The sequence below is a fragment of the Myotis myotis genome, unplaced genomic scaffold (assembly GCF_014108235.1).
Source record: "Myotis myotis isolate mMyoMyo1 unplaced genomic scaffold, mMyoMyo1.p scaffold_m19_p_15, whole genome shotgun sequence".
NCBI classification, from domain to species: Eukaryota; Metazoa; Chordata; class Mammalia; order Chiroptera; family Vespertilionidae; genus Myotis; species Myotis myotis.
In genome coordinates, this window is record NW_023416319.1 from 42,252,668 (window position 1) to 42,273,641 (window position 20,974).

General features: G+C 46.8%; 1 protein-coding gene across 3 annotated transcripts in view; it reads right to left on the bottom strand.

Annotated features, from left to right (window-relative positions):
• The window catches only part of LOC118670117 (prosaposin), a 35,401-nt gene that overhangs the window by 8,246 nt on the left and 6,181 nt on the right, over positions 1-20,974 (bottom strand). The window contains exons 2-8 of one of the 3 annotated variants that reach the window (XM_036337005.1): positions 8,597-8,730; positions 6,261-6,335; positions 5,544-5,669; positions 4,428-4,628; positions 3,892-4,035; positions 2,419-2,475; positions 84-89 (exon numbers count right to left, since the gene is read on the bottom strand). In XM_036337005.1, the coding sequence (XP_036192898.1) occupies positions 84-89; positions 2,419-2,475; positions 3,892-4,035; positions 4,428-4,628; positions 5,544-5,669; positions 6,261-6,335; positions 8,597-8,730 (743 nt within the window). Of the gene's footprint in view, positions 1-83; positions 93-2,418; positions 2,476-3,891; positions 4,036-4,427; positions 4,629-5,543; positions 5,670-6,260; positions 6,336-8,596; positions 8,731-20,974 lie in introns of all 3 variants that reach the window. The other 2 variants (XM_036337004.1, XM_036337006.1) reach the window with 2 other exon arrangements.

The following is a 20,974-nucleotide window of genomic DNA, read 5'->3' on the forward strand; positions in this document are numbered from 1 at the left end:
GGGGATCATGCATACAAAAAAGATGAGCAAAAGAGCTACAAGCAGCAGCCGACCACTACTCCAAGCAAATCCCCATCACATACCTGATCCTGCTGTTGAATAAAAAAACAGGAAATCGGAGATAAAATAAGAGAAAGGAAAGGACACAACAGTTAAGAAAAATTAAAACAATGATCAGGCAGTTCATGAGGTTTAGGATATCACCAGAAGTTTAGGGGAATCATCCTTCAGTCACAAGTCAGCCACCTACCTTGTTCCTACTACTGAGTGCACACTGGGCCCTACCAACTACTCTGGCCCTCCTTACTGGACGGAGCACACCTCCAGCTGTGTGTGCACCATCCCCATGTCCCCGACACAACAAATCATGTTCATAACACCAGGCAGCAGGTCCCCAGAAAATGCCACATATGAAGAGCTCTCATCCCCAGAAGCAGGGCCCTCCCCTCAGGCTGGTGATGAGCAGCAAAATGGAACAAGACACAGGGCCGCCCAAATACACCTGGAGGGGTTAGGGACTCAAGCCACGCTCTCCACGGCCCAGGTCTCCCAGCAACCTACCCCCGGTGGCCAAAGGCCAGACTGGGAGGCTGGTCTGACACTCTATCAACAGCCTGGCACTCTGAGTGAGCAGTGTCAGTTTTAATGACCTAAACTCGGAAAAGCAGGGCTTTGGCTGCTTATCATGCCTTTTATCCCCAGGGCAAACCTGCAAACAACCCAAACCCCCAGCCACAGGGGACTGGGTACATAAATTACCTTTAGTTGCACAGTGAAATGTTATGCAGCCACTTAAAAATCATTTGTACAAAATATTTAATGACCAATATAATTTTAGATTAAAAATGCAAACTACAAAATTTGTGGAATATAAAATATGACCCCACTGATGTTTTCTTAAACCTCAAATGATTTTCTTTCTTTTTTTAAAAAATATATTTTATTGATTTTTTTTTTACAGAGAGGAAGGGAAAGGGAGAGGGATAGCGAGTTAGAAACATCGATGAGAGAGAAACATCGATTCAGCTGCCTCTAGCACGGCCCCCATGGGGATGTGCCCGCAACCCAGGTACATGCCCTTGGCCGGAATCAAACCTGGGACCCTTGAGTCCACAGGCCAACGCTCTATCCGCTGAGCCAAACCAGCTAGGGCTCAAATGATTTTCAATTTGGGAAGTACTATCCATATTTTCAAAGAATGTATATGCAGTATAATCTTTACAATGAGAAACAGTTTTTAGTTAGCTCTGAGGAAGCACTAATCAAATCAAGTCACACCAAAGGCTTACATTTTCCTACTCTCGCTGCTGTCTTCGTAAGCTGCAGCAGAACAAGGTGTGGTATGAGGAATAATCCCAAATAACCTCTATTGTGACTGGATGGAGACTGAGTGGTTAGGAACAGGATCAGAGAGTAAATCTTTTCGGTTTTGTGGGCATTAAGGTCTCAACTACTCAACTCTGCTGCTGTAGCACAAAATGGGCATTGCTACGTTCCAGTAAAACTACCGAACAGCCCCTAGTTAGAGAATAAACTCAAGAACTACAGGCCAGCTCTAACCGGTTTGGCTCAGTGGATAGAGCATCGGCCTGCGGACTCAAGGGTCCCAGGTTCAATTCCGGTCGTGGGCATGTGCCTTGGTTGAGGGCACATACCCAGTGGGGAGTGTGCAGGAGGCGGCTGATCGATGTTTCTCTCTCATCAATGTTTCTGACTCTATCCCTCTCCCTTCCTCTCTGTAAAAAATCAATAACGTATTAAAAAAAAAAAAAAAAAAGAACTACAGGCCAATCTCAACTAATCAGAAACAAGCATGACAGAAAGGAAAAAGTGCGACCCACCCCTCCATCCCTCCAGGTTAGGTCTCAGGAGGCCAGAGCATGTTCCCAAAGGAATGATGCTTCAGACCACCCTGCTCCGTGCCAGTTTTCTGCATGAAGCTGGCTAGCTGACGATACTTCCGATCTCTAATCATGAAGGGATGCCCCTACCTCCTGGATACACCAGAGGCAAGTGTGAGAGCTAACACTGCTGCAGAGTGTGGGACCAGCTCTAAGAGGCTGCAACACAGCAGTTCTCAGGCCTGGCCTAGCTACAGAGCAGACCATGCCCAGGAGGCCAAGGGTGAAAGCCAAATGCTAGAAATCCGATGGGCAGCTCACACAGGCACAGCACATGAACATTCACAAGGTGAGGAAGGCCCCAGGGCAGTGGTGCGGGTGGTCAAGCCAGGAAAGGTAAAAGGGAGGTAGTGAGGTGCAGGTGGAGAGTCAGCTAGCCACCAAGGGCTCATTTTAGCCCAACTTAGTACTCAGAGGTAAACAAAGGAAACTACACTATACACTTTTCAAAATCACTGGAAATCACAAAGTTTGAGATAAAGAAAAATGCTAAGGAGGAACGTCCCCTGCCACCTACCATGTGCATCATCATCTGGATAACAATGTCAGAGTACTGGTCGACATAGTTCTTGCACTGGGGACAGAGAAACACACTGTTAGTGAAATTACCACGACAACACACCAAAAATCAGCATTTCCAACCCCAAAATGGAGTCTTGTAAATGTCTGCTCTGGGAAAGTTTTATTAAGATGAAAGTGGCAACGTGGTTCTTCTCTACCTAACAGGACAAGGTGTGCGAAAGGTACTTTGAAAAAGGCCCTTGGAGAGAAGGTCCTCCAGTCTCCTTTTTGCCCCAAACTTGCCCCAAAATCACAGAGTAGCAACTTCTGAGTGCTGGGAACCAGAGATTACTTTTCAAATCCTTCCACATGTTCTTGGACAGAATTATAAAGTTGAAATCCAGCAGAATCAAGTTATGATGATTTTCAACTTGCCTATTTTTATACACATCGAGGCCTCAGAGAATAGCTCTCGGAGAATAGGTTCTAACTGGAGAGCCTCCACAGGGAGAGAAGCGAGCGATATGACAGCCCTCCATACTGAGAAACCCATATGCAAAGATACTGCAATGAGGCTACGACTCCCAGGCTTACAAGAGAGCAAGTCATCAGGGAGGAGCCTCACCTCCAGAGCCAGCCACGGCCATCCAGAAAGGCTGCCCTGGACCCAGACCCACATTGTCATGACAACCAGCCCCTGCATCGGGTCCAGCAGAGGCTTTTTGCTTGCCAGGTAGTAACCTGGCATTTTGGTTTTACACACCAATCTCTTGAGTGTGGTTAATGTGAACAAGGTCCAAGAAATAAAGCCCCCTAAGGGGCTAATGAGTTTCTGAGCTCACAGGGCTAACGTTCACAGGTAAGGAAGGCACCCGGTGAACCTCCTACAAGCCAGACGGGGGGCCTCCCACGGATGGCATCCTACTGGCTGCAGGGAGCACACAGCCAGGCTGTCAGAAACAGGGCTGTAAGTGGTTCCAGTGTTTTCTTACATACACGATTCTGGGAGAAAAAGAAATCTTCACCAAAGTAGTCTCCTTCCCCTAGACCAGAGGTTCTCAACCTTCTGGCCCTTTAGATACAGTTCCTTATGTTGTGACCCAACCATAAAATTATTTTCGTTGCTACTTCCTAACTGTAATGTTGCTGCTGTTATGAATCGTAATGTAAATATCTGATATGCAGGATGGTCTTAGGCGGCCCCTGTGAAAGGGTCGTTCAACCGCCAAAGGGGTCGCGACCACAGGTTGAGAACCGCTGCCCTAGACTGTCCCACGAATTCTGTTACATATACAAAGGTAAATACCCAACCAGTATGTAAGTGCCTACCACCTGTTCCAGCTGTTTTCTAGTTAAAGGAAATGGGACTTGTCTGAACATCTTGTCCTCAGAGCTCCTAGGATGAACTTTATACATGGTGCCCCAGGAAGTGAAGTTCATGGGGTCTGCCCCCTCCCGTCCCCAGAGCCCACAAAGAGACAAGGCTCACCATGTCGGCCATGCCAGGCCCCAAGAGGTCACACTTCTCCCGGGTATGTTCCACCAAGGCCTGCACAAAGGTGGAGTTGGTCCTCACGGAATTCTGGATGTCGGTCACCATCTGGACGCAGTCCTGGCAAACATCCCCACCAGCCTACAGAGACGGGGAGGGGAGGCTGTCAACACTGTGCGCTCCTGTAGTCACTAAGGGGATTCAAATTCCTAGGAAAAGTGCCTCCCGCGCTCGCCCCCTCAGCACTGGGTGTGACTCCCTGAGCAGTGAATGATGTGTTTTCACAGGCGCTAAAATTGTTGACAGTTTTAAAATCAAATGGGCACTGATTTTAGTAAAATTTAATAGGAAGGGGGGAAATGTTTGCATGTTTAAAAACCCCATTTTTTTAATTTAGCTTAATGTAAATACCCAGGTTCTTCAGCAACTGCATGGCACAACCATTTCCAGGCTGACTGCTGCCAGAGCCCCTAGTTCAAGCAGCACACACTCCAATCCAACCCGAAGGGAGCCCCGAGGGAGCGCTGCCTTACCTTCGGCTGGGGCTCTCTGCGGGGGCCGCCCTGAGGGTAGAGGAGGAGGGGGATGTTGGCCATGAAGGGCGCCACCATCTCCGCCATGTCCAGTTCTGGGATCTTATTGGACTCGAGCTGCTTCTGGCGATTGAGCTCTGCCAGGTGCTTCTGAAGAGACTCGCAGAGACTGAGCGCGGAGCACACCTCCTCGGGCTGGCTCTGGTGGGGAAAGAAGTCCAGCTGGAAACCCTCTCCCCAGAGGAAAAGGAGAGAGTCCCCCTTCCTTCTCTTAGCTGGCCTCCCGCATGCACACCCAGTTCACAGGCATCTCAGACTCAACCGCCAACCCCTCCCCCTCCACCTCTATTTCAGCAATGGCCTAAGCACCTTTCTCCCTGCAGTTCAAGCCAGAAACCTGGAAGACATCCCCTCCAAAAACAAGTCTAGTCCATTCACCCTCTAAATAATATGCATCTGTCCACCTGCACTGCCCCCAGCACATCTGACGCCTGATGTTCTGCCAGCTTCCCCTCTTTCAGCTCCAATGGGTGGGATCTAGACCAAACTGCCTCAAAAAGGTACCTATAACCATGGCACCCCCTCCTGAAACCCAGGGACTTCCTGCTGCACGTGGTCCCACAGTGGCCTCTCAGTTTTTTAAGCCCCTCCTCTTTGTTAGGGTCTTTCCAAATTCCTTGCTCATCGCTGAAAACACCACCTCTGGCACATGGTTCACACACAGCAGGTACTTATTGAATGAACACTGAGCTTCCTTGTGGCTGAACCCACAAGTAAATTCCCTGACTTAATCCTTAGGATAAAAATCACACAAATGAAATGAATTGCTTGCTCAAAAGATCCCACAGGAGTTATAAATCAGCACCTACAAATGTATGCCAGTTTAGCCCCTTCATTAATCCTGTAAGTCCCCATTTCTGTGCCCTACCCAACCCTGAAAGTTACAGGCAGAGTGTTCTGCCGTGCCAGAGGCATTCTGGATGTTAGAACTGTAGTCAAGAGGCTGAGAAAGCCCACAGGTATGAATGGATTGCCCTTTTAATCCCTCTCTCCTGGTCTGGCACTTCCCTGGGCCCCAGCACTGCCTTGAAGGAAGAACTATTCCCCAGCACATACCATCTGTCCTTTAATCATGTCCAGGATGACTGGGAGGTAGGTGTCCACCATCTCCTTGCATGAGGCCGACATGTCCGGCTTAGGAAGCCAGTCGCAGGTCTTCTCCAAGTACACGAGGATCTCTTGCTAGAGAACACGGGCAAGGGGCAGGTCAGTGTGCACTTTTCTACAGACGGGCTGAGAGCAAGAGGCCCTCACAGCTCCCAGAAGAGTGACGACTGAAAGCAGCCACCCTCAGGGAAGGGGACCTGGGAGGCGGCGAGTGGGAGCCGTGGCTCGTCACATCAATGGGGCAATCCTCCGACAGCAGTCTCATAGGCACAGGGAGCAGAGACAGCCAGAGGGACCCGAAGGTTAACACATGTGCCACAGAATCCCAATGGACTTGGCACTGAACACCTGGGGTCGGGGAGCAAGCTGGGGCCCACGGCCTGTCCTTGTGCAGCCTGTGGCTAAGGATGGTTTTTACATTTTTCAAAAATTGGGTGGGGTGGGCGCCGCAAGCGGAAGAACTAGGACAGAAGCAGTACGTGGCCCACAGGACTAAATTATATCCTACCTGGACCCAGATCATTCCTTGTTTCCTCGTTAGACACACACCCCACCCCACCCCCATCTCCTCCCAAGTCACAGCTTTTAAGCAACTGATCACGTGGCCACAACTCAGTCACACACTGAGGGTCCCACCACTCAGTCACACACACATGTGGCATTTACCTCAGTGGCATTCTCTTTCAACATGTTGTCAGCTGCGGTGATGACATCTTTGCACACGTCACAGGGAAGGGATTTCTGAGAGGAAAGAACACGAGGGAGAGATCTGTATTTGTAGGACGTAACTCGCACCACACACAGCTGAAAACCCCAGGGACGTGACCGTGGCCACATCTGACACAGGCACAGCCTGGTTCCCAACCTAAACAGGAAGCACTCGGACGCCAGGGAGGAAGGATTAGGTGTGGCTGACCACAGTACTGCTTCTACCAGGCAGACACCCTTTTCTCGCACCCTCTACGCCTCAGCACCTTACCCAGTGCGCACAGTACAAGCCAAATTTCCTCTCACTGCTCACAGCCGCTCTGTGAGGCAACAGGCGCAGAAAGGTGAAAGTCAGAGCAGCAGGAACCAGAGAAACTCGGGAAGGCAAAGCGGCGTCACGGGCCAGTACCAGCACCAGTTACAGGGGCGGGCAGCGAAGCAAGCCCCAGCCAGACACTGTGCGTCTGCGCACCCACCTGGCGCTGCTACCTGCACTCCGTCTGCCTTTGTCTGCCTTGTCAGTGCTGCATTTGCATGGAAGCTGTCACCACTCCAGAGCTTAGGGACAGGACAAGTCTTCTGACAAGCCTAGGCACCCAGGGCCTGCATGGCCCAGGACTCTGGGAAATCTGGCTGGTTCTCAAAGTTCCTGGGGAGCTCCCTATTTGATATCAACTACACTGAGTGGCCAGATTATTATGACCACCCCATCAGTACGTCGTTGGGCCACCTTTTGCCTTTAATACTGTGGCGATTCTTCTTGGCATTGACTCCTCGAGATGTGGAAAGGTGATGCAAGGAATCTGACACCATGCCTGATGAATAGCACTGTCCAGTTCTGTGAGATTGGATGGTTGTGGAACCAGCTCCCTGATGGCTCTTTTAACTTCATCCCACAAATGCTCAATTGGATTGAGATCTGGTGATTGTGGGGCCACCTAAGCAAGGTAAAGTCTCCCTCATGTTCTTGAAACCACTCCTGCACAATACGAGCACCGTGGCATGGCGCATTGTCTTGTTGGAAGAAGCCATCTCCATTGGGATACGCCATCAACATGATAGGATGAACTTGATCAGCAACAATACTTAGGTATGTTGTGCCATTCAGACGTTTATAATGATCTGGCCCTCTAGCAACGTCAGCGCGAAATTATAGCTAATTTGCCTACAAACGTCAGGTGGTCATAATAATCTGGCCACTCAGTGTATTTTCAACCCAGGAAGAAGGAACTGACATGTCTGGGTGAGACTGGGGAATACCTGTGAACTTAGCTGCATTCAGAGAAACCAACTGGAACCTTTGGACCTAGCCAGGCTAATCATGTGCATGGGGCCAGGCATCGTTCACGACACTGTCCATCAAGAGAGAAGGATCTAAAGTCCTCGCCTGACACAATTAAACTTGGAAAGTGAAAGCAGTATTAAAAACAAGATCAGAAGCAAATTAGAGACCAAATCTGAAAGTAACTGGCCACGAGGGCAGTTTTCCAGTGAATTCAGAAAATATTTCGTCAAGAGCGGTGTTAAATATTTTTCTCTGAGTTCTACGGGCCACTGACGAGTTTTAGAACTTGAACTCCACTCAGTCAAACCTGGCCTGCACCACAAGGTACATCCCAGAGAGAGCCAAGAGCACCTGCAAAGCTTGGTGCCTCCCTGAAGGTTCGGGTCACGTGAAGAACACACTTGAGGTTTGTCATCTGAGAGTATTCCCCCATGTGTGCTAAGAGCCCACATGACTATGCTATATTTAACATCCTTTGGATGAAAAAAGGTGGTTTGATTATAGCTGGAAATAAAATCTTAAATATCTACTAAAGTTCTAGGGTCTGAACCAGTGGCCCAAACAGAAAGCTATGACAGGCAGAGAAAGAAAACATCAAAAAGGTCTGAAAAGCTTATGAGCATCTCGATTCTGAGTGAGTGACCAAGAACGAAAGCCATCCTCGTGTGCCCAGTTCTGGAAATGGGGGCTGTGAACCTGCTGGTCCCTATCTGGGTGATGAGGTGGGTCCTGCACCGAGGCCTAGGGGGCAGCAAGGAACACAGAGCGTGGGCATGGGAGGACCTCGTCCACCTCCATCACCAAGGGACTGGGTGACCTGGGGGGAAGGAAATCTGAACCTCTCCAGCCTCCACTCCCTCTGTGACAATGGTACACCCACCTACAGGTCCTGCCTCCCTCGCAGGGTCACCGTGAGAGGCACACAAAATGAGGCAAGAGAAAGTGCTTTGCAAATGGCAGTGGTTACAGACACCACAAAGGGATGCAGCACATCATTAAGGGCGCTCACCACTGTCGGCTTGTTCCAGACGGTCTGCAGGCAGTGCTTCACGGCCCCGCAGTCGGCTGCCGTCTTCACGTTCTGGCACCACACTGCTGAGCCTCTGGTGCATTCTTTCAGGCCCAGGACAGGGCTGGCTGCAGCTGAAAGGAAAACCATTAAAAAATAAGCAAATAAATAAATAAATAAAAGGAAAACCATGGTGAGGAGGTGGCTCGTTGCCCACACAGGTCCACCGCACTGGCTAACCCAGGATTAAGGGTTAGCTAGTCCTGGCATTTAGCTGGACGCCAGCTTGGCCCCTCGCCCAGCTACACGAAATGCCAACCAGAGGCCCCACACCCAGACAAGGAGTTGTGCTGTCATATAAGTCACAGGCTGGAAGGGACTAATATATCTGGTTCATTTTTTTCCTCTCAAACTATTTTTAAGCCATAACTAGGGAGTATCAGACCTTTTAGTCTTTATAACCTTAAATAAACATTTCATGATGCAATGAAAGAAATCACGAGACATGTAAATACAGATTTTTAACTTCTGTAGAATGAAAATCAGCCAAAGTGTTTGTTTTTAATCTATAGGGAAAAACACCAAGATTCAGATCCTTATTGCACAGAAAAATGATTCTTAATGTTCCAATAGAAAAAGCTCTTTACAAACCTAATTGCATGAGTTTTTGCTTTTGCACATAAACAAGTTTACTGGCAAAAAAGCAAGACCACATATATCAAAGTGAACGTGTCCACTCAGAGCCAGGTGCACGGCGTTTCCTCTACTGCAATAATGAGAAAAGGACTTGGGCAGGAGTCACATGCACAGAAATGGGATTAGGAAACAGAGGTTCAACATCACTAGAGAAATGCAGATTAAAGGTGCCATATTTCTGCATTCTTATAACACTGACAGCAATGTAACGGGTTTTGTTTGTTTTCATTTATTGATTTGAGAGAGACAGAGAAGGAGAGAGAGGAGGAGGGAGGAAGGGAAAGAGAAACACTGATTTGTTGTCCCACTTATTTATGCATTCACTGGCTGTACCCTGACTGGGATCGAACCTGCAACCTTGGTGTATTAAGACAATGCTTTAACCAACTGAACCACCTGGTCAGGGCCTAGTATTTCTTACTATACTAATATATTTCAAGAAAGGAAAAAATAACCCTCTTTGAAGGTGGGGGGGGAGAGAGAGGTTATCAACCAAGGACCCGGTGTGCATGTATGCATAACCCATGGACACAGACAATGGGGCGGCGAGGGCCTGGGGCTGGAGGGGATCAATGGGGGCCTGGGGCTGGAGGGGATCAATGGGGGAATAAAGGGAACATATGTAATACTTTCAACAATGAAGAATTATTTTTTTTTAAATTGTCCCAGGGAAGAAAAACAAAAAAGTCCCTCTTCAAAAAGTAATCCACTTCTGCTGGGTACAGGGGGACAAAGGATGTAAAAATGGGGGACATCTGTAATACTGTCAATGAAAACTAATTTTTTTTAAAGTAATCCACTTCTAGCCCTAGCTGGTTTTGCTCAGTGGATAGAGCATAGGCTGTAGACTGAAGGGTCCTGGGTTCGATTCCGGTCAAGAGCATATGCCCAGGTGCGGGCTCAATCCCCAGTGTGGGGCATGCAGGAGATAGCTGATCAATGATTCTCTCTCATCATTGATGTTTCTCTCTCCTCTCCCTCTCTGAAATCAATAAAAATATATTTTAAAAAATAAAAGTAATCCACGTCTAGGTATACATGCAATTCAATAGGTACAATATGATATGCATAAATATAATTATTCAGTTTAATTTACAATACTAAAAAACATAGATGCAACTTAGACAAAAATAGAAAAACTAATGACATTCTTATTAAAATATTAAGTAGCTGTTAAATATAAAGATAATGTATAATAGAAAAATTCAAGAATATGATGTTACATGAATTATACAAAAATCAGAAAAGAATAACAAAGCAGGGTAGTTAGCTGAATTATTAAACTCCCAATGTTATGTTATGTATGTATAATTTTCAAAAAAATATTTTATAAACTACCTTAAGAGTTCCTATATTTAAGAGGCTTAAGGTATCCTTGATTGTGAAACTGAAAATGGGAAAACCTCACTAGGAAACAACAGGTTACCTCAGCTACATGGAGAGGGACCACTGTACAGGGGCAAACTCCAGCAGACAGCACCGTGGTTTCCTACTGTCAGAGAAGACAACTACAGCCACCTAAAAAATAGATTTACCGCCTCAGGAGTCACGCCCAGGTTGCACGCCGAGAGGGCACGGGGATTCTAGACACACAGGTGCGCGCACACAGTACACAACACAGGGAGGTCAGCAGGTGCTCTCCCTTCAGGAGAAGGAGGGAAAGGACTGAAATGCTACTATCACTAGCTGTTCAGCCAGAGCTGGTTCCACAAACCACTCACACACAGACTGTCACGGTTCCCGCACAAAGCTCAAGCCAAGTTATCTGCATTCACCCTTTCAGAGACCAGCAAATGCATTATTCATGTGCTGCCCGGGTTACAGCCTTCCCTGCTCCTTGGGAGGCAAAATCACCACCACAACCAATTCACACACTCAACTAGCCACATTCCAAAAGCTGGTGGTTTGAAATTTGGTTTCCATGGGAAAACATGTGCCAGATTCAAGCAGTACTAAGCTCCCAGGAAAGCTGAGTGAGCCAGTGATGCAGTGGTGGACAGCAGATGTGACTTCCAAAGACGACCCAATGCACACTGACACACACAGAGATAACTGCGTGTCCTCAGGATTGGTAATGCGAGGCTGAAACACAAGCCTGGTGACACCAGTGAGCTACCTCAGGTGCTCATTTTGGGAGCCGATCTGAGGGAAGCAAATAGCATATCAGAATATGGGGGGACGCATCCCCAGGAAATTATATATTTTTATAGAAAGGGAGAGGGAGAAATAGAAATATCAATGATGAGAGAGAATCAGTGATCAGCTGCCTCCTGCCCCCCACTGGGGATCAAGCCTACAACCCAGGCATGTGCCCTGACCGGGAATCAAACTGTGATCTACTGATTCATAGGGTGAGACTAAACCACTCAGCCACACTGGCCGGGTCCCAAAAAATTTATTTATACACAAAATCCTCACCAATTCAGGGGGCTCTCAGGCACCACAACCCCAGCTGTGCACTGGAAGCTCTGGAGTGGATTGCCAACTGCACTCACTGGGCCAAGTTCAGACCTTCCGGGTGGGACACTTAATTAAACAGATGTGCGCTCTTTGACCCCGCAGTGGGAAGGACAAACCCTAAAAGCAAAACAGACAAGCAGGGGGCCGCATACACAAAGCAGCAAAGACACTACCTGCCTAGGGGAGCTAGAGGTGGCTTCTTTGAAATAAGTTTGAACTGGCACCTAAAAGATGGAGACATCAAAGACTGGCTAAGTGGAGAGGACACAGGGGAAACTGCTGAGCATTCCCAGGCAGAGCAGTTCTCCTTGTCAGAGGGGAAGAGTTCTCCTTTGTCTTTTCAAGAGTGGGGCAAAGGGAAGTGGCAGGGGCCAGGCTGCAAAGACAGACCTCGGGCACATGGGAAAGACATCATCTGGCACACTAAGCACCGAGTGATGAGTCCATCCTGTGGGAAATGACTTCAGTGTGTGTCTCCACAGGCGGGCATGATGGGGCATGATCAGGCAGAAGACTGAAAAGAGATCGGAGATTCCGCTGACGGGGCTCCTAACTACAATGAGAGGTCATTCCAAAATGTCCAAGCCAGAATGGTGGCTGCAAGGGCTAACAGGCTAACAAAAAAATTCCAAAATACGAGAGCCAAGAAAATGAAACTCACAGGTTTCAACTGAAACATGAAGTCTCTTAGGCCAGTGGTTTTCAACCCGTGTGCCACAAGTTTTAAAACATGCAATGCCTGACGATTCAGCGAGGGGCACTGACCTCTTTTCCCTTAGATTGTCAAATTAAAAAGTGACAACAGCCAACACAACAATAGCCTTCCATGTGAATGCCCTGTCCTGAACCATAAATGTAAATAGACTTGCATCTTATTTGTCATGTCACGTAATAAGGATGGATCTGATTGGTTAATTCTTGGTACCAGAAATCCTTATGTACAACCATGAGTTCCTAATTTTTTTTAAAAGTCACTTTGAAGCAAAAAGGGTAGCTAATTACTATTCTATTTTTTTGTAAATCAATCAAAATTAAACTTTTTTTTGTTAGATTGGCAAAAGTATATTTTTTGGTGTGCCACAGAATTTTAGTAATTAGCTTGTGTGTGCCATGAGATGAAAAAGGTTGAAAACTGCTGTCTTAGGCTTAGCAAGAACCAAAAAACAAGGATGGAGGTGGTCAGAAGCTGCGCTGCCCTAGCCAACGTGCGTGGAGGGCAGGGCACAGGCCACGGGAAAGGCAGAACACAGCTGCGTGCTTTGCTTCCGTGAAATGGCATCAAGTACAGCGGTCGGGAAGGTGAAGGCACGTGACACCACTCCTGAGCTCCTTGGAAGACTGGAAGTGTTTACCTGGGAGAATGTTCTGGAGGTACACAGTCACTTTCAAAGGTGTAGACACCTACTTACCACATGAGAGCAGATCTGTTCTGTGTGGTCTCAGACCCCAGACCTCAGAGCAATGAGCAATGAGCAGAGGTTAGGGAAGCAGACCACAGTGTAAGGTAAGGAACACACTTAGCATCCTCAGGAATATAAAAAGGGAATGGCTTCCCCCATTAAGTGATGAGCTCTCCAACAGCACAGGCAACCAAGCAAAACAAAATGCCCAACCCATGAGGAATTAATTCTGTGTAAGAGGGATCCTGAGTGGCGAGCGGGGCCAGAAGACCTCACAGGAGCTACAAGTCTTAATTCTTAAATAGCGAGGCAAAGGACATTTCCAGGATGAACACATACCAAATATATAAAAACTACCTAAACCGCGTTCTGCGGAGTAATTTCTCAAAACGCTGCCAGCTGAGGTTTCATCTCTTTCTCCCCCTCCCACATTCTGCCCCCAGATACCAACTTCCTTCTCTGGGGTAAGATGCTGAACTCTAAGAAAGTTCTTCGAATGTCTGCCTGACCCCTGGGGGCTTCTGATTAAATGTGTCCTGTTACGACATGCACATACTCCGTGAATCAAGCACTCTGCTTCTCAGCTGAAAGGCCTGGCACCCAGGCCCTCAGTGGCAAAACTCTGACAGGCTGAGCTGAGAGAAAGTAGCATTTCAGAGATCTGAAACCCTACAGCAAGTTTCGGGCTATTGAGATGGGCTTTTAAAAGACTTCACTCATATTTCCCGGGGGAAGGGGTGGGTGCTCTGTTCCCTTTTTACTCTCCAGGCCTAGAAGAAAATAAACCATTCATTCCACAGGCAGGTCACTTATCCAACACAGATTACAATGGAATTTTCCTGTATTGAGATGGCTGCCACAGCGGGCTAGCCACGTAGCCCGGGAGGAGGGAGAGTTCAGCAGGGCCGAGTGTTTTAGGTGCTCCTATGATGACTTCTTGTGAAAAGGAACTAAGCCTGGAGTCTCTAGAGTGAGACTCGTCAGGCGATTTACCCGCCTTCTTGATTAAATGTGGCACACTGAAAAGGAAAAGGATCTGGCTCCCAGTCCTGCCCAAATGACCCCAAGCAATTCACTGCCCTTCTGAGCTTGTTTTTCTTCTATGAAATGAAGATAAAGCCACTGGTGTCAGTGAACTGTGAGAATCAAGGTAAAATTACGCTTTCAAGGACCAGAATACTATCCCTCCCCACTATTATGCCCTCACCATCATCTCTCTGGTATTTTAAAATGCCATGATCATTATAATCATCATTATCATCATCTGTGGTAGCAACAGGCCCTTTCTCTGGCCCATTACCTTGCCCAGAATAGGTGCTCCACAGTCAGCTGAATCAGGGCTGCTCTACTTGTTTACACTTAATCAGGAATTAAGTGGCAGCTCAAGGACCTGGAGCGCTGCACTGTATCCCAGCAACCTCCGAAGTGGTTGGCACTAAATTCAAGACCCGGGAGTCACAGCCACACTTGTAATGAGCCCAAGAGTCGATACTGTGTACCTAGGTCAGGGGTGGGCAAACTTTTTGACTCGAGGGCCACAATGGGTTCTTAAACTGGACCGGAGGGCCGGAACAAAAGCATGGATGGAGTGTTTGTGTGAACTAATATAAATTCAAAGTAAACATCATTACATAAAAGGGTACGGTCTTTTTTTTTTTTTTTAGTTTTATTCATTTCAAACGTGCTGGATCCGGCCCACGGGCCGTAATTTGCCCACGGCTGGCCTAGGTGCTTCATAAGAAGTCCCGTATGAGCAAGAATGAGAAGTGCCAGCAAGCACCCACAGAACCACAGGTGAAATGCTTTCAGTAGGCCATGAAATTGGAGTTACAGGCTGATTTTCCTCTGATCCCAATAAAGTTGCCGTAGTTCACATTATTGTGGAACCCACCTTAGAAGCCTCTCCTCTACTAGAAAGGTGAGGAGGCAACATGGCAACAAGATTGCTGCCTGAGTGTGGGCACAGGCAGACCTGAGTGAACCCCCTGCTCTGCTGGCCTCTAAAGCCAAGACCCGGACAACTTACTTGCACCACAATTACCTGCAAACTGTGGAAACTAGGAGTGCCCTTTCTCAGGAATTCTGTGAAGATTAATGAGAAAGCACAAGACTGCCAGTCGCTACGAAGCTGAAGGACTTGTACAGAATTGCTGCGGTGAGCCTGAGGGGAAGGACGACTGAGGAGAGGCATTCACATTCATTTTTATTCTGTGGCATAATTCAATTCGAGTCAGAAAAATAGTTAAACTTTGCAATCTGTTTCAGGGGAACAGTTATTGCCCAAACTTGTGGCAGAGACGACAAGGTGCTCCCTGCATCTATTCTTCAGTCCTGTCAGCTACACACACAGCTGCCACGGTTAAAACTACACTTCCCAGTCTCCTTCACAGCATGCTCGGCCATGAAACCACGTGCTGCTGATGGGATGTTAGCAGAGGTTACCACCCCTTTAAAGACAAGTGTGATGGCTGGACCCTTAGCAAGCATGATGGACCATGAAGAGGGGCGAGACCTCAAGGATGCAGAGCATGGAACTAGAAGAGGCTCCGAGTTCTTATGGGCGCAGAACCACCGGCCTCGTGCTGGACTGCCAGCTCCTAAACCCTATGACACATAGGAGCAGTTCTATCGTATTTAAGCCACTACTATTCTAGGTCTCTGTTGTCTGCAGGCAAACCTAAGCCTAACTAAATACCAGCTTGATCATCTACCTCATTCACCAGAAGAGTCTCCAAATGATGTCTTTACTAAGACTTGCCTCCAATGAGGCTATTTAAAAGCCTGTGTATATAATGTAATTACTAAAGATTTTTTGAAAAGCAACCTCACAATGAAGAAGACCTTTCCTAGAAGGTATATCTTACGCTCTATTTCCTAAGTCAATCAGTCTTATTTTAGCCATACAACATGTTTTTCCTTTTACATATTTTAGGTAACACATACTAGATGCTGTTCAAGTCCAGCTACCAATGAAATAACAGAAAATGCATGCAGCCTCTCAGCACCAAGGAGCTGAGCAAATATTCCAAAGGCAGTGGATCTGCCCTCTGAGTAATGTATCACCATGGCAACAGGCACGTTGCTAGGAAACCAAGAGAGGCTAACCCCAGGAGGGACGGCAGCTACCTCAGGTCCCCTGCAGTCAGACATTTCAGATCCCCTAAGAGCAAGAGATAAAGCAACATCAGCTACCTGATCAGAGCTGTGTCACAGTACCTTCTACAGCAAAGAAGGTTTTGGAAAACATTCTGCAGAGAACAGAAACACTGCCCATTTAATCATTCAGAATAGCACCCCTGCAGAGGCAGCCGCCTTGAACTGGAGAAAGTAAGGTCCAAATAGTCCTCTTATCACAAGAGAAATCCATGGCAATAGAGCTCTCGCTCAGCTAGGCTGCCGTACCATCACCTCTGGCCCAGATAAGCTATTATTTCTGTTATTGAAGACAAAGGTTCTTTCTTCCCTGCTTCTCCTCACCCACTACCGCCTTGCTTTTTTTTAATTTTCCCCACAAGCCAGATCATTTTAAGACAAGAAATCTACGTGGGGAAGGATACAGAGTCCTCAGGCAAATTACCTTGTGCAATAACTGAGACACTGAGGGATAAGAATGCAATCTTCTTATACTGTACAAGAGTCCTATCAGGTGGCATAATTAATTTGGGAAAGAGAAAATCCTATTTGTTCATTCAAGAGTACTCCAGTCCAATATAAACTCCTGCTAGCCAAGCTCTTCTTCCAAAGTGTCATCCTATCAGGTGATGAACAGAGGTGAACTTAAATCACCTTAGATAAGATGCCACAAGTGGACCATGAAGTGGCCCCTGGCAGTACTCACCAGGGTCAAGTGCACAGGTACAGGCAGGGGTCGAAGGCTAGACCCAGCCCAAGGTGCTGCTCGGGAGTTGATGCAGTGAGCCAGAAACTGGCACTGGCCCTACGTCATCCCTGCCAAATGGCTGGGTGGTCTCAACACTTGTAGAAGAAGAATACCCTAAAAAAGATTTCATGCAAACCCCACTAAGGAAATTCAGTTACAGGCTTGCCCCACGTGATTGTTTATGAATTAAAGTTTCAGATACATGTGTGTCTACTATACATGTCACTTTTGACTTACATTCTGATGCAGTTGCTCTGGATTAAATCAATGTTAAGCAAAAAAAAAAAAAAAAAAAGGCACTTAGAACAATGCTGAATACACAATTAACTCAGTGTTAGGTATTACAATGCCTGTAGTTCCCACAGATCAGCTACACCAGTGGCTCTAAGTGTGGTGCAGAGAACCCTGAGGGTCCCAGAGGTCCTTCCAGGGGGTCCATGAGGTGAGAATTCTCATACCACTGAGAAGTTGCCCTTTTCCCTCGTTCACTCACAAATGAGGCATATGACAGTGACACTGCAACAGACTGAGAATCCAGCCAGGTGTTATCAAGATTGCAAAACTGTGAAGCAAGCCAATCTTCTCCCTAAATGTTTGTGTCTTATGAAAACTTATTTCATAAAAATCACATTAAATGTAATGGGTTCATCATTATTTCTAAAGGGTTTTATAAAATTTTGTCAGCTTAATCTGTAAGATGGTAAATATCGATAGATACAGCCCCACAAACAAAAGGTCTCTGAGGTCCCTCAGTAACTTATGAGTATCTAAGGCTCCTGAAAATGAAGCATGTGAGAACCACTGAGTTAACATTCATAAACAACCAACTTCTGGAACAAAAAGGTGGGAAACAGCTTCCTCAATTTACAGCAGGTTCCTCTTTCAGATTCATCTCAAATCAAAGCCACCAGGGGTATGTAAATCATGTTATACACCTGTGTCCCTACCACCCACTAAAACCCCCTGCACAGTTTTGGGGGTCCTTCTAACCTGAACTATTGTAACCATCAGAACTTCGCTTGAGCCCAAAGTCACCTCTGATCTGTCAACTCCTAAACACAATCTCTTAAAATTCATGTCAGTAAATAAAAGAAAATGCTTTACTTAATTGTGATAAAGACTTAGCATGCCATAACCAGTTTTGCTCAGTGGATAGAGCGTCGGCTGCGGACTGAAAGGTCCCAGGTTCGATTCCGGTCATGGGCATGTACCTTGGTTGCGGGCACATCCCCAGTAGGAGGTATGCAGTGCATATAAGCATAACCAATGGACATAAGACACTGGGGGGTAGGGGAGGCCATGGGAATGTCAAGGGCAGGGGAAAAAAAGGACACATATGTAATACCCTTTTGTAATACTTTAAGCAATAAAATAAATAAAATAAATAAAAAAGAATGAAACAAACAAAAAAAAAAAGGAGGTGTGCAGGAGGTGGCTGATAGATGTTTCTCTCTCATCGATGTTTCTAACTCTCTATCTCTCTCCCTTCCTCTCTGTAAAAAACCAATAAAATATATATTTTTTTAAAAAAAGCTGGAAACCAAGATGGCGGCATAGGTAAACACCGGAGTTTGCTGCCTCACACAACCACTTCAAAAATACAACTAAAAGACGGAACAGACATCATTCAGAACCACAGGAAGGCAGGCTGCGTGGAAATTCTACAACTAAAAGGAAAGAGAAAAGCATACCGAGACTCAGAGGACGCGCAGTGGGGAAGTAAAATACTAAGGTGCGGAGTGCATGCGGAGCGGGCTGGCGGCTGAGGGTGCGGTTGTCTTTTTCAATCGGGAGGGAGTCTCAGGCCCTGAGCTCCAGTTCCGGGCGAGTCTCTGGGGACCCAGACTCATACGGGAGAAGCAGGACTGTCTGGCATCGGTCAGAACTCAAGGGCACTTTTCTCTCCAAGGGGCTTGCAGCAATTACTGGGACACTGAGAAGCAGAGCCTCTGAGGGCAGGACTGAGAGCAGCCATAACTGCTAGCCCCACCCTGTTGATCCCGTGGGACTCGTCCTGCCCAAGCCCTGCACAGAGGCTTTTGCTGGGTAGCCTCAGGCAAAGGCTAGATTAGCACCTCCCTAGAGATCCAGGAGCAAGTGTGCCCAGTGGTCAGAGTGGGACCATCCAGTTTGCAGCTCCTCAGACCTTGAAAGGACACACTCAGGGGGCAGACCCAGTGAGCACCAAAGCCCCATTGAAGCAAGTCTTGCCCTGGAGGGGTGTCTCCAGCATAGAAGTTCTCCCACTGCAGACACAGCTGATTCTCACAGCCAATTGGCCTGGAGGTCATTCCCTCCCAGTGTTAACTACAACAACCAAGGCTTAACTACAAGACTGTGCACAAAGCCCACAAAGGGGTGCACCAAGAGTGTCCTTCTCAGGTAATTGGGGAGGCTGAACCACTGGGCCCTAGAGGACACTCAGCACAGAAAACCACTTTATCAACACAGGGAAGCATAAAAAAAATGCGAGACAAAGAAACAGGACACAAATGACAGAAATGGAGGAAAGCAAACTACTGGATATAGAGTTCAAAACCACACTTTTAAGGTTTTTCAAGAACTTTCTAGAAGCCACCGATAAATTTAGTAAGACCCTCGAAAAGACTGGTGAGACAGCCGATAAATGTAGTGAGATCCTCAAGAAATCTAGTCAGACCCTCGATGTTGTGATAAAGGACCCACTGGAAATTAAGCATACACTGACTGAAATAGAGGATATTATACAGACTCCCAATAGCAGACTAGAGGATTGCAAGAATCAAGTCAATGATTTGAAATACGAAGAAGCAAAAAACACCCAACCAAAAGAGCAAAAATAAAAAAGAATCCGAAAATACGAAGATAGTGTAAGGAGCCTATGGGACAGCTTCAAGCGTACCAACATCCGAATTATAGGGGTGCCACAAGAAGAGAGAGAGCAAGATATTGAAAACCTATTTGAAGAAATAATGACAGAAAACTTCCCCCACCTGGTGAAAGAAATAGACTTACAAGTCCAGGAAGCGCAGAGAACCCCAAACAAAAGGAATCCAAAGAGGACCACACCAAGACACATCATAATTAAAATGCCAAGAGCAAAAGACAAAGAGAGAATCTTAAAAGCAGCAAGAGAAAGACAGTCAGTTACCTACAATAGAGTACCCATACGACTGTCAGCTGATTTCTCAACAGAAACTTTGCAGGCCAGAAGGGAGTGGTAAGAAATAGTCAAAGTGATGAATACCAAGAACCTACAACCAAGATTACTTTATCGAGCAAAGCTATCATTCAGAATTGAAGATCAGATAAAGAGCTTCACAGATAAGAAAAAGCTAAAGGGGTTCATCACCACCAAACCAGTATTATATGAAATGCTGAAAGGTCTCCTTTATGAAGAGGAAGAAGAAGAAAAAGGTAAAGATACAAATTATGAACAACAAATACACATCTATCAACAAGTGAATCTAAAAATCAAGTGAATAAATAATCTGATGAACAGAATAAACTGGTGATTATAATAGAATCGGGGCATAGAAAGGGAATGGAATGACTATTCTTGGGGGGGGAAGGGGTGTAGGGGATGCGGGAAGAGACTGGACAAAAATCGTGCACCTATGGATGAGGACAGTGGGTGGGGAGTGAGGGTGGAGGGTGGGGTGGAAACTGGGTAGAGGGGAGTTATAGGGGGGAGGGGGGAGAGGAAGGAATGTAATAATCTGAACAATAAAGATTTAATTAAAAAAAAGACTTAGCACTATTAACATTTAAGTGTCATGCACACCAACCCACCAGCACTTCCTGAGTTGACGTCTACGTGGCTACACCTCACACCATGGTCAGCAATACTGAGCTCTCTGTGCCGAGCACTGCCGTACATGCTGCAGATACAGCAAGGGATCAAGACAGCAAATAAAGGTACCACAATGCCAGGCAGTGGTGAGTGCTCTGAGGAGAAATGAG